The sequence below is a fragment of the Nanorana parkeri genome, unplaced genomic scaffold, assembly GCF_000935625.1.
Source record: "Nanorana parkeri isolate BGI_ZX_2015 unplaced genomic scaffold, ASM93562v1 scaffold3, whole genome shotgun sequence".
Taxonomy (NCBI): domain Eukaryota; kingdom Metazoa; phylum Chordata; class Amphibia; order Anura; family Dicroglossidae; genus Nanorana; species Nanorana parkeri.
In genome coordinates this window covers 1,389,555-1,402,127 of record NW_017306271.1, presented here as the reverse complement: position 1 = coordinate 1,402,127, position 12,573 = coordinate 1,389,555, and the positions used below count along the sequence as shown (strand labels likewise).

Here is a 12,573-nt window from a genome sequence, read left to right as displayed (position 1 = left end):
TATATATATATATATGTATGCTCTTCCATACCCTTAGGGTAGTGACATTACTTCACAGGCCGATGAACTAACCCCCAAACTCCATGCTATTCCATGGCTGGTTTGTTGTCCAAACTGCACACATGCTAGATGTTGCTGGAGACATGTCATATGCTATTACTTTTTCTACCAAAGCATTAGATGAAGAGAAAAAGCAAAAAAAAAATATGAAGTCGTAGTGCATATCCACGAATAACGCGTGTTTTGCCTGCGATTTTCCCTTAAAGAGTGTAATTATTTAGAAATATTCTCAAATATCAATAACAATCATAAAAACGTAGACAATACGATCCTACAGCGTAAGCTATATGAAAGGGCTAATCCTGGATTACAGCATGCAGCTGCACCATAAAACATGTGTTCTTAATGTGTACATTCTAGAAGGGTTCTGCCCTTAAGAATCATTTAAGGACAATTTTCATTCGCTGGGTACATGGACCGAAAATGCCTTTGTCACAGTCAGAGAAGGAATGCGGTAAGAAAGGATTTGCATTCTATTCACAGTGGGATCTCGGTGCAGAAGAGAAGCTTCCAATGCCTAGAGCTCAGATGCCCAATAAGGTAAGTATGGCGGGTATGTTTTAGGGCCAGGATAAAGTGACCCTGTCACCACAGGGTCCCTTCTACAAACAAGGCAGCCTGTAATAGAAGAGCCAATTTACTTACCTTTCCAGTGGCCCGTGTGTTAAAAAGCTGATGCTTTGCTGCTCCCCAGCTACCGCATTTATTCTACACTTCCAGGTGTGTAAAATACCGCCTTCTTTTCCCAAACTGTGGCCCTTCACCTTGGCTTGTATGTACATGCGGCGGGGGTTGTTATTATTTTTATTTTATTTATTTTTTACTTAAAGGAGAACTATGGGGTTAGTGTTTTTCCCCATAGTTCTCCTTAGGGTAACGGGAGGACACAAACTTACCCTAAGCTCAGTATACCGCGAGCTACAGCTCGCCGTATATGAGACGCCGCAGGTAAAATATGGGTAAGAATAAATGTTTTATAACATAGGGAAACTTTTTTTTAAATATATTTATGGTACTTTTTTCATTATATAGTAAAAAAAAATAACCCCCTTGGGGGTCACAAAAGAAACCTCTATCTGTCCCCCAAATTTTTTTACATATATTGCAAGGCTATAGTCAGGTCATGCTGACTGGTGAAATTGTTGACTGACTGGTGAGACACCGCCAAATTTTTCAAGCCCTGCTCATTGTCACAGGTCGGCTAGAACTATGAGGTGAGTGGAAATCACTCATCTCATAGTTCTCCTTTAACTTTATTGGTATCAAACCCCTACATCCTTGGTTCTCAACTGGTGGGTCGTGACCCAAAAGTGGGTCGCGGGCCCGTGTTCAGTGGGTCGCTGCGTGCCTTCCACTTTTCTAGGTGAGAGGCTCCTCTGCCTCTCCCCAGCGCAGCTCTGTCAGTTCTCATGCCAAGCAGCGAGTGCCCGCTTGAGGCGGGATGGGCTGGGGCTATGGCCGTGAGTCAATGCTAAAGCCTGATGAAGGGACCCTGTGTGGTCCCAAAAGCGCTTGTTGGTCATATGACAAAAAACTTCAATAAATGAAGCTTTTGCTATCCTAAAAGGACTGGTGTGCTGGTGACATTTCAAAAATGTTGCTGACATTCGTGGCGCCATCCGCAGTCACTGCGAGCACCCCCCCAATACAAGGGACATATCGGTAAGGAGTGCGACAAGGATAGTACTTATGGCCGTGAGGGAGCGCCATCCATACATGCGTTGCTTACAGCTTCCTCGCATGTCCTGTAGAGGTGCCTGGACTGGAGTGACATCACATTCTGGCTCCTGACACCTCTACAGGGCGTGCAAGGGAGCTGTACCAGCATTGCACGTATGGATGGAGCTCCGACACAGCACAGCAGCCCACACTGGACTCCAGGCTGAGGATCCACTGCAGTTCTTGTAAGGTGGGAAGACTTTAAAAATGTTTTGAAAAAATATATACATTTTTGGGAGTGCGCATGTGTGTGTGAGATTGTGTGTGTGCTTGTGTATGTACAATATGTCAGCGTTTTTGAGGGCCCGTCCAGAAGGTGTGCTGCGTTGCCATTTATTTGAATGGTACCCCCAAATGCACCTCCCACCTACAATTCATACGCCCGCACCATAACGTGCGGCACCCTAATGCCGTGCGTTCCACTGCAGTGAAGACATTGCAGACTTGGGTCGTGACTTAATGACTAAGGACAAATGTCCATTCAATTCCGTCTCACTGAAACACAATCATTTTACCTCCAGCTCCAATTTTCCAAACCAGAATGGAACGTATGTAAACGGATATAAACTGACGCACATCCACTTACATACACCCTCCCATATGTGGGTCCATGTTTTGGTTCTATTGCAAGATGGAGGGAACATGGAATGGAATCAGAACGGACATGGATGTCATATATGTGACACCCCTATTCGTTCTGATCCGACTTAGCAGGGGATATATCTATGGGTTCCATGCAGTAATGATGCGTAGAAGCGCATGTGAAAGGGGCCTAAGGATGAGCAAAAACCAGATGGAGAAGACAAATGTCGAAACCGCACTCCCATCCTCACTCCCCCAATCCCACTCACCCCACTCCCATCCTCACTCCCCCAATCCCACTCACCACACTCCCATCCTCACTCCCCCAATCCCACTCTCTGCACTCCTAATGCATTCCCCCAATCCCACTCACTGCACGCCCATCCTCACTCCCCCAATCCCACTCACCACACTCCCATCCTCACTCCCCCAATCCCACTCACCGCACTCCCATCCTCACTCCCCCAATCCCACTCCCCCACTCCCATTGCACTCACTCAATCCCACTCACTGCAATCCCATCCGCACTCCTTCCATCCCACTCACTGCACTCTCATCCGCACTCTCTCCATCTCACTCACCACACTCCCTCAATCCCACTCACTGGACTCCCATCCTCACTCCCCCAATCCCACTCACCGCACTCCCATCCGCACTCCTTCCATCCCACTCACCACACTCCCTCAATCCCACTTACTGCACTCCCATCCGCACTCCTCCCATCCCACTCACCACACTCCCTCCATCACACTCACCGCACTCCCATCCGCACTGCCTCCATCCCATTTCACTGAATTCCATCATTAAAGGAGAATTATGGGGCAAGTGAAATACACTCATCCCCATAGTTAGAGACGGTGTGTGACACTGTCACACGTCAGCTCTATTGATCGAGAACTGAGCAATAACATACCGCTGATCACTGAGTTCATCTTCTCCCTGCAGAGAGAAGTGACCGTCAGTCATCACTCCCCAGAGGGAGTCACCTCTTAGCAATTATCCACTTGTGACCCAAAAAAGGTTTGGCCATAGTTCTCCTTTAATGGAGTACGTCTTTATATTTCAAAGTCTTTTATTATTATTATTATATTTTCACAAATAACAACATGTACACATATCATACATACATACATACATACATACAATCATATATTCCCCTATATTGCTACCATTCTTCCTCTTCCCCTCCCCTCACCCTTCTCTCCTCTTGCCTACTCCCAAAAAATTATGATTTATAAACATGTCCCTTTGGTATAAGCATCATTTTTAACTTATATACTAGTTAATGTCGGCAGATATTATATCTAATTCATTTATTTAACATACACTCCCCCTGTGTATTACACCGGGGAAAAGACATAAGGTTAAGGAACAATGCTTCAAAAAAAAAAAAAAGAACAATCCAACTAAATAATAATTCAATAGACTCTCTACCGAGGTTCCCACCCTCCCCTCCTCACTAGGGCTATCTTACTTCATATAACATCTCTCAAGCCATTATACATCATCCAAGGGGACCAAATTAACTCAAATTTTTGTTCGTTATCATGAAGCACACTATTCATCTTTTCATGGATCATTATCCATGACATTTTTTTACTTAAATTGTTTAAAGGAGATACTTGGTGACCTCCAGGCTTTGGCTATAGTAATTTTGGCCGCTACAAAGAAGAAGAAGAAGATTAATCTATCCTGAGCCCTGGACAGTCCTGGAATTAGACAATTCAGCAAAACATACTGAGCTTCTTTTGGGACGCGAACCCCCATTATTTTATATTTCAATGCGAAAAGTCTATTCCAAAAAGATCTAATTTTTGGACACTGCCACCATATATGATACATAGTTCCCGGCAGAATACAACCCCTAAAACATACAGGAGACACCTCTGGGTAGATCTTAGCCAGCCTGGACGGAACCAAGTACCACCTGGCCATAACTTTATAATTTGCTTCTATCAAAGACATATTAATTAATCCCTTGAATCCCCGAGTGCAACAGCTTTTCCAACTTTCCTTTGAGATAACTTGTGTTAGATCTTGTTCCCATGCTATCATGTAGGGCAATTTTTCCTCCGATTCCACTAATAAAGCGTAAATTAATGATATACCTCCAGTCTGTCCTTCTCCCAAACACCACCTCTCATATTTCGTAACAAACTGTTTATCCAATTCCGGCAACGTCAATGATGCAAAGAAGTGGCTAATCAGCCTAAATCGGAACAGTTCAGCTTGCGGCATATGTAAGGTCTCCTGACAATACCTCAAGGTCAACGGTCTGCGTTCCCTAAAACCTTGTGCTATCCTATATAAGCCTTTATCCTGCCACCAACGGAACGGGCCATATTGTCTCCCTGGGCTAAACCTGGTGTTACCAAAGATTGGTGCTAAAGGTGTATGTGGTGATACAAAATCTCTATTCTCCCTCACCGAGTCCCAAATAAGCATAGATTGAGAGAGTGTGGGGGCCAAGACCGCCGGTCTCTGTCTTGGGAGCATCCATTTTAGTTGATCAATCGGCACCTTTGAAGCTGACAAGGGCTCCATCAGGACCCAATCTGGGAGATACTTCTGATTATACGGAGTACGTCTTTATGACATCATATGTCCTTTCAGACCCTTACACAAGAATACTGAAGATTACAAAGAGACTGACCTTCTCCAATTTCTCAAAGTGCTCCCTCAGGAACTTCATGGGGCGATCTGGTTTGGCGATACACAAGTTCACAATACATTCTTTCAGGATCTGCTGAATGTTGTACTTTTGTACATAGACCTCACAGCCTTTTAAACTTTCGTCTTCTAGATTAGAAGAGGAAGAAGAAGCCATCTTGGGGTCAGTAGTAGGAATTCCTCAAAACCTAAGAAATCAAAAACAGTATGAAAGTCATGTTTAGAGGGAAAGGATGGAACTTATCAGGAATGGACAGGGCTTCACAATGCTACACGTCCAGCACATTCACATCATAGTTTTTAGGGATGCACCGATACCAGTGCCGATACCAGTTCAGACACCAGGTCAGATACCAGTGCTGATACTTGGCATTTTCATGAGAACTACCAGAGTTGCAGCGGTTGCCGCTGGGACCTGGCTCTGGCGCTCCACCACTGTCCTGAAATCATTAGTCTGTATTGTTTTAGAAAAACTGTCACATGACAATAAACAAAAATGTATCAGTACTTGTAAAAATGGTATCAGTGCATCCCTTTTATATATGTTTATAAAAACAAAATCGTACATTAAAACAGAGATGTACAAATCCCAGGAGCCTGGTGTGCTCCTTACAAATAACAGCTGCCTCCTAAGGCCTCATTCACACTGCCGCGCATATACACGCGTATGTGCGTGTTGTACCATATGCAACATATGCAAATAAATGAATCCATACACATAGCCGCGTATGGAGCCGTATGGCGTATATATGCGCAAAAACAGAATGGAACAGAGATGCGTCCGGGCAGCGTATTTCTGCGTATTTACGTGCACATACGTGTGTACAGCACATTCAAAATTCCATTACGAGTGATGCATTCTGAGATTGCATATAGTGCACGCATATACACATATACGCTCGTATATACGCAATGTACAATTTTGCTTGCGTTGTGTGTGAATGAGGCCTTAATTTTGAATTTTTCTCTAGTCTAGTCCCGGAGCTGGAAAAGTATCTGTACTTGTACTTGTACCGAGTACGGTACTTGGTATCTGAACATCCCTAATAGTTTTTATTGGCTCGGGTGTCAAGCTATAACCAAGGAGCATTGTTTGAGATTTCAGTTCAGTGCACAGGAAGTTAGCAACCAATATTTCTGGCAGGATCAACAGGTATATTTTCTGTACCGAAAGTGTACTCAGCCTTAGAAAGAAAACAAATGCAGCCAGGACATCAAAGGAATGATAAGTTGTAATATATTAAATGTTTGTTTTTGGGTTTTCTTACACCTTAACAGACCATAAGGAACAAATAAGAGAAGTTTATTGTTAGGGTTTACATACACTTTAAGTATAACTAAAGGCATTTTTTTTTTAGTTGTGGATAGAGTGGAGAGGGATTAGAACATCTGTCAGGTTTTCATTGCTGACTGTGTCCCCATTAGGGATAGTCACCCTCTCTATATGTCCTGGTGACAAAATCCCAAATGTTGGGTTGTCATCAGAACAAGAATAGATGGGAAATCTTCCAATCGGGACACTAGTTCAGGGGACCCTGCTGACCACCAGGGACTTCTCTCTTTGGAGGGATTTCCTCTTACTTCCTGTTTTGGCAGTCGGTGAAGCTAAATCTCCCCAAAGGGACACTTAGTGGTAATATAAAAAATAAAAAAAAAGCTGGCAGGGGTTATAATAGGGATACTATCATCGGTGCCGATACCGAGTACTTGGGCGAGTACTCGTACTCGCCCAAATAATCCGATGCCTTCCCAGATACTGGCACTTCCGGTCAGACGGAGATTTCCTCTGACCAGCAGCACTGTAGGGGAACAGGAAGCCGGCTTCCCGGGCAATCAGGAAGCTGGTGGCGAGCAATGACCTGCCTCCCGCGTTCCTGATTGGCCAGGAAGCCGGCTCTATGCTGATTTTCTGGGAAGCCGGCTTTCCAGACAATCAGCATAGAGCCGGCCATGTTATTACCCGTCACCCGCCTTCCTGATTGCCGGGGAAGCCAGCTCCATGCCAGCGGGAACACCGGTATCGGTACTCGGTATCGCCGGGTACCGAAAGCAAAATATCTGTACTCGTACTCAATACCGAAAAAACGGTATCGGTGCATCCCTAGTTATAACCCTCACTTACTTATCCAAAACAAACATCATTTTTGGCTTCTGTTCTACTTTAAGCATAACTAAAGGCATTTTTTTTATCTGGATAGAGGGGTGAGGGGATAGAACTAATGTCAGGTCTATAAATAATGTATATCCATATTAGGGAGAATCTATCGCTGTAATTGTCCTGAGCACCAATGTCACCGGGAATAAACGTAAGGCGTAACTCCAAAATTCAGAGTCACCACCAGAACAGGAATAGAGGAAAAATCCTCCAATGGTGGCACTTGTTCTGTGACAACTGTCTAAGAGGGGATATCTCTCACACTGGAGAGATATCTTCTCACTTCCTTTTCAGTCTGCAGGACAGGAAGTGAAGGGAAATCTCACTTGACACAGATGGCAAAAAAAAAAGAACAGATAGCATTTTTAATGTTTAGATTAGGGATGCACCAATACCGATACTAGTATCGGTATCGGTGCCGATGCCGGGTATTTGGGCGAGTACTCATCCAAATGCTCTGATGCCTAGCCCGATACTTCCGTTATCAGGAAGCCGAACAGCCCGTCATTACATGCTGCCCAGATTCCTGATTGGCCAGGAAACCGGCTCTATGCTCCCTCGTCACTTGCTTTCTGATTGGCCGGGAAGCCGGCTTCATGCTCGCTCTTCACCCTATGAGGAGGGAGCATGGAACCCGGCTTCCCGGCCAATCAGGAAGCCAGGCGCCGCGTCATTACGCGCCGCCCGGCTTCCCTGCTAATCTGGAAGTCGGGTGGCGAGTCTTTAAACGGCGCCCGGATTCCCGGCTAATCAGGAAGCCATGAGGCGAGTCATTACACGCCGCCTGTCTTCCTGAATGGGACTTCCGGTATTCGGTATCGACGAGTAACACAAAAAAAATATTGGTACTCGTACTTGATACGTACTTGATTTGGCCTGTTCCCTGGTGTCCCCCTGACAACGGAAAAAGCGGGATCTACCGGCAGCACCAACAGGTGATAAAACTGTTACCGGAGGGACTGCTGTGTTATTACTAATGACAGACGGCATGAAATCTGTCATTTGTTTATTCTGCCTTTAGTTCCACTTCAACATGCACTGTCATCCCCGGCATGGCGGCAGCACGCAGTGGTGGTGAAGGATGCACGTCAGGCGCACACTTGGACTGTCACTATGACAACTCCTCAGAGCAGCCATAGAGAAAGTTCCCATCTGACATCACTCCCGGGTGGGGACAACAGATGACAACGTCAGCCGCACACTTATCTGAGACCACAGGAAGTTTTCTTCTGAAAAATCATTTTCCTGTGTGAATGAAAACTTCTGGAATCATTTTCCAAAACACGCAAATCCAGGAAGTCGCCTCTTCCTGTACCGCCGCGCTGCGTTATGTTCTCACCCTCCACTGCAGGGCTCCTCTATTTACTTTATATGGGGGGGGGGGGCTGACATCAACAAAAGGGCAGGCCCTTTCAGTGAATGTAATGCTATGGAAACTGTCAGAGACTGCAGACATGCTACAGGAGATGGTCAGAGACTATGGGCCTGCTACAAGAGATTGTCAAAGAATGCAGGCATACAACAGGGGATGGTCAGAGACTGTTGACATGCTGCAGTAGATGGTCAGAGACTATGGGCATGTTACAAGAGATGGTCAGAGACTGCAGACATACAACAGGAGATGGTCATAGACTATGGGTATGCTATAAAAGATGGTCAGAGACTGCAGACATGCTGCAGTAGATGGTCAGAAACTGCAGACAAGCTGCAGTAGATGGTCAGAGACTACGGGCATGCTACAGTAAAGGGTCAGAGACTACAGACATGCTACAGTAGATGATCAGAGACTGCAGACTACAGTAGATGGTCAGAGACTGCAGACATGCTACAGGAGATAGTCAGAGACTACGGGCATGCTACAGTAAAGGGTCAGAGACTACAGACATGCTACAGTAGATGATCAGAGACTGCAGACTACAGTAGATGGTCAGAGACTGCAGACATGCTACAGGAGATAGTCAGAGACTACGGGCATGCTACAGTAGATGGTCAGAGAGTACGGGCATGCTATAGTAGATGGTCAGAGAGTACGGGCATGCTCCAAGGGATGGTTAGAGATTGCAGACATAGAACAGGAGATGGTCAGAGACTATGGGCATGCTACAAAAGATGATCAGAGACTACAGGCATGCTATAGAAGATGGTTAGAGTAGGGCTGCAACAACTAATCGACATAATCGATTATAATCGATTATTGAAAAAGTTGTCAACTTTTTCAATCATCGATTAATCGGCTTCCGATTGGTTGGCCTTGTTCACTGCTCCACACACGCTGCGCGCCACACCTCCTCCCCACCTCACGCTCGCCGCTGCCAGATCTGCCCGCATCCACACTCCACACGCCGCACCTCCTCCCCGCCTGCCCAAATCCACGATCGGCACAGGGACGCGGGGAGAAGAAGTAAGGAGGAGCAGGTGTGGGGGGATGACAGCCACCGATAGACAGGCCCGATCTCAGAAACAAGTTGCTGGAAGACTGCTCAGTTAAGCCTGCACCCCCCCCGCCCCCCATGGTGCTCTATAATGTATTGCTGGGATTTGTATTCGGCTAACTAATCGATTTTGAAAATAATCGTTAGCTGCAGCTCTAGGTTAGAGACTGTAGAAATGCTGCAGGAGATGGTCAGGGACTTCAGGCATGCTACAGTAGATGGTCAGAGACTGAAAGGGAACATCCCCCCAAGTTCAGCTTTAACTACCTCCGGGCCATGGTGTCTATTTAACCGACGTGAACCCGACTTTTATATTTTACCAAAAAACTGGGTAATAATAAATGTTTCCTAACATAATGTTAAAAAAAACTTTTTTTTTTTCAAAATTTTATGTAATTTTTCCTAATTATAGTAAAAAATAAAAACCGTAGTGGTGATGAAATACCACCAAAAGAAAGCTCTATGTGTCCCCAAAAAATGGTATAAAATTCATTTTAGTACATGACGGAATAAACGTCAGTCAAAGTACCTCAGCGCTGAATACTGAAAAATGGCCTGGCCAGGAAGGGGGTCTAAACACCTGGTCTTGAAGTGGTTAAAAAATAAAACATTAATTTAAAACAATTCCTTAAAAGCCTCCAAGGATATACAATACAGTCTGCAGGGGCCCCAAGTGGCAAAGGGCCACAGGTCGGGCACCAGGGTTCTCCTGTATATTCTAGCTGTTGCCACTCTCAGGTATTCCTAACCAAACCTCAATCATAAGAACAATCAAAGTTCCAGTGACAAGAAGAACCATCAGATGACGTGTCCTCCCAGCTGTTTACATGGACCCAGCTGTACACAGACCTGTCATACTGGGAGCTAGACCACCACTGCAGCATGACATCTGCCCATACCACAATCAAAGGATCAATACATGGCAATCAGTGAAGCCGCAGGATGGGGATGACACGTCCAAACCAATAAAAAGACATAAAGCAGCCATTGCAGTTGTTTGCGGGCAGAGGCATGGCAGGAATGTGTGCAGCCATCAGCAGGGAGGAGGACGGGTTGTTTACAATACACTGCAGATTTTCAGCTTACAATGGCCATTTGTGTTTCTGCGATGGCGATGCGTGTTAGTAAATAGGTGTCGGTGCGATGGTGCTGCGATGGAGGTGCAGGATGAGGGTCCTTACCGTTAGCTATCCAGGAAGGAAGGAAGAGGAGGGGTTGCAGGAAGATGCTGGAGGGGGCAGATCGGTGTGTGTGGGTGTACGGATGTTGGGGAGGGGGATCCCCGGATCTGGCGATGATCTGGAAGGTTGGGGTGCTGTAGCTTACCGGTGCAGCGATGTAGAGTGTCGGGCCCCGGGCTGCCAGCACTGACACTGCCGCTTATGACGTCACACGACCTCGTTTTCGAGCATCTCTCTCTCTCTCTCTCTCTCTCTCTCTCTCTCTCTCTCTCTCTCTCTGCAGCTTCTCCGTGTGTCACCACCGCCGTGTGTCACTGACAACAACGAGCTGAGAGACTACCTATGGTGTTGCTGACACCACGTGATCACCTGTATGAAACAGCCCTTGTCATGTCTTATGAGTGGCCCCTTCATCCCATCCACATAACATGACACCCCCCAAAAAAAAACATACGGCATACAATACAGAGAATGAGAGGTTATGTAGAACTAAAAGTCCCAGCATGCACACTGCATTTCACAAATGAGCTGGGGAATTACACTGCACCGTGCATGTGCCTCAGGCAGTGTACACTAGGCCCCATCCACACCTCTGAGCAGGGATGTCCCTAGGTAAATGGCTGCTTGAGGCAATGTCGTTCTGTCAGTCTCCATTCACACCTAGGCCTCAGTATTTCCACGTGTAAAATGCAGGTTTTTATGCACGTCTTTCCCTCGCATGGTTTCTGGCGCCTTGCACATTTTCACGCGCGTTAGATGGGGTTGCCACTTTTTCTTCAGGTGAAACCCGAACACTAGCAAGACGTACGGAAATTTGTATTTGTGGAGAATAAAGAGGAGAGAGCAAGGAGAAGCAGCCAGGAGAAAGAACAAGAAGAGACAGCTAAAGGAAGAAATAGGGAGACCGGCTATAGAGGACTACAAATCCCAGCAATATATTATACAGCAGTACAAAATAATATGAAACTACATATTCTGTGTTGTTCCGGGGTGGCGCCCTGATGCCTCCAGGGTCTCAGGTGGCCTGTAAGGAATCAACTGGGCTTTGGGGGCTCTCAGGTGGACTCTGTGGGCTGTGCAGACTCTTGGGTGGGTTGTGCGATCTATTGGGTGGGTTGTGAAGACTCTTGGGTGGGTTGTGAGGACTCTCGGGTGGGCTGTGCAGACTCTTGGGTGGGCTGTGCGGACTCTCGGGTGGGCTGTGCGAACTCTCGGGTGGGCTGTGCAGACTCTCAGATGATTGTGTGGGGTCTCAGGTGGGCTATGAGGGCTTGCAGGTGGGCTATGTGGGCGCTCTGGTACTGTGTTCAGCCAAGGCATGCGGAGTACAGGCCACTAGCGCTCCGGTTCTGTGCTCAGCCAAGGAATGCGGAGTACAGGTCACTAGCGCTCCGGTACTGTGTTCAGCCAAGGCATGCAGAGTACAGGCCACTAGCGCTATGGTTCTGTGTTCAGCCAAGGCATGCAGAGTACAGGCCACTAGCGCTTCGGTACTGTGTTCAGCCAAGGAATGCGGAGTACAGGCCACTAGCGCTCTGGTACTGTGTTCAGCCAAGGCATGCGGAGTACAGGCCACTAGCGCTCTGGTACTGTGTTCAGCCAAGGCATGCGGAGTACAGGCCACTAGCGCTATGGTTCTGTGTTCAGCCAAGGCATGCAGAGTACAGGCCACTAGCGCTTCGGTACTGTGTTCACCCAAGGAATGCGGAGTACAGGCCACTAGCGCTCTGGTACTGTGTTCAGCCAAGGCATGCGGAGTACAGGCCACTAGCGC

General features: G+C 46.6%; 1 protein-coding gene across 3 annotated transcripts in view; it reads right to left on the bottom strand.

Moving 5' to 3' along the window:
• Window positions 1-11,038, bottom strand: part of PRKAR1B (protein kinase cAMP-dependent type I regulatory subunit beta) — a 201,186-nt gene extending 190,148 nt beyond the window's left edge. Inside the window, exons 1-2 of one of the 3 annotated variants that reach the window (XM_018566412.1) lie at window positions 10,800-11,038; window positions 5,015-5,219 (exon numbers count right to left, since the gene is read on the bottom strand). In XM_018566412.1, the coding sequence (XP_018421914.1) occupies window positions 5,015-5,188 (174 nt within the window). In that variant the 5' untranslated portion in view covers window positions 5,189-5,219; window positions 10,800-11,038. Of the gene's footprint in view, window positions 1-5,014; window positions 5,220-8,292; window positions 8,324-10,799 lie in introns of those variants that run through there. The other 2 variants (XM_018566487.1, XM_018566565.1) reach the window with 2 other exon arrangements.
• Between the last annotated feature and the right edge of the window lie 1,535 nt (window positions 11,039-12,573).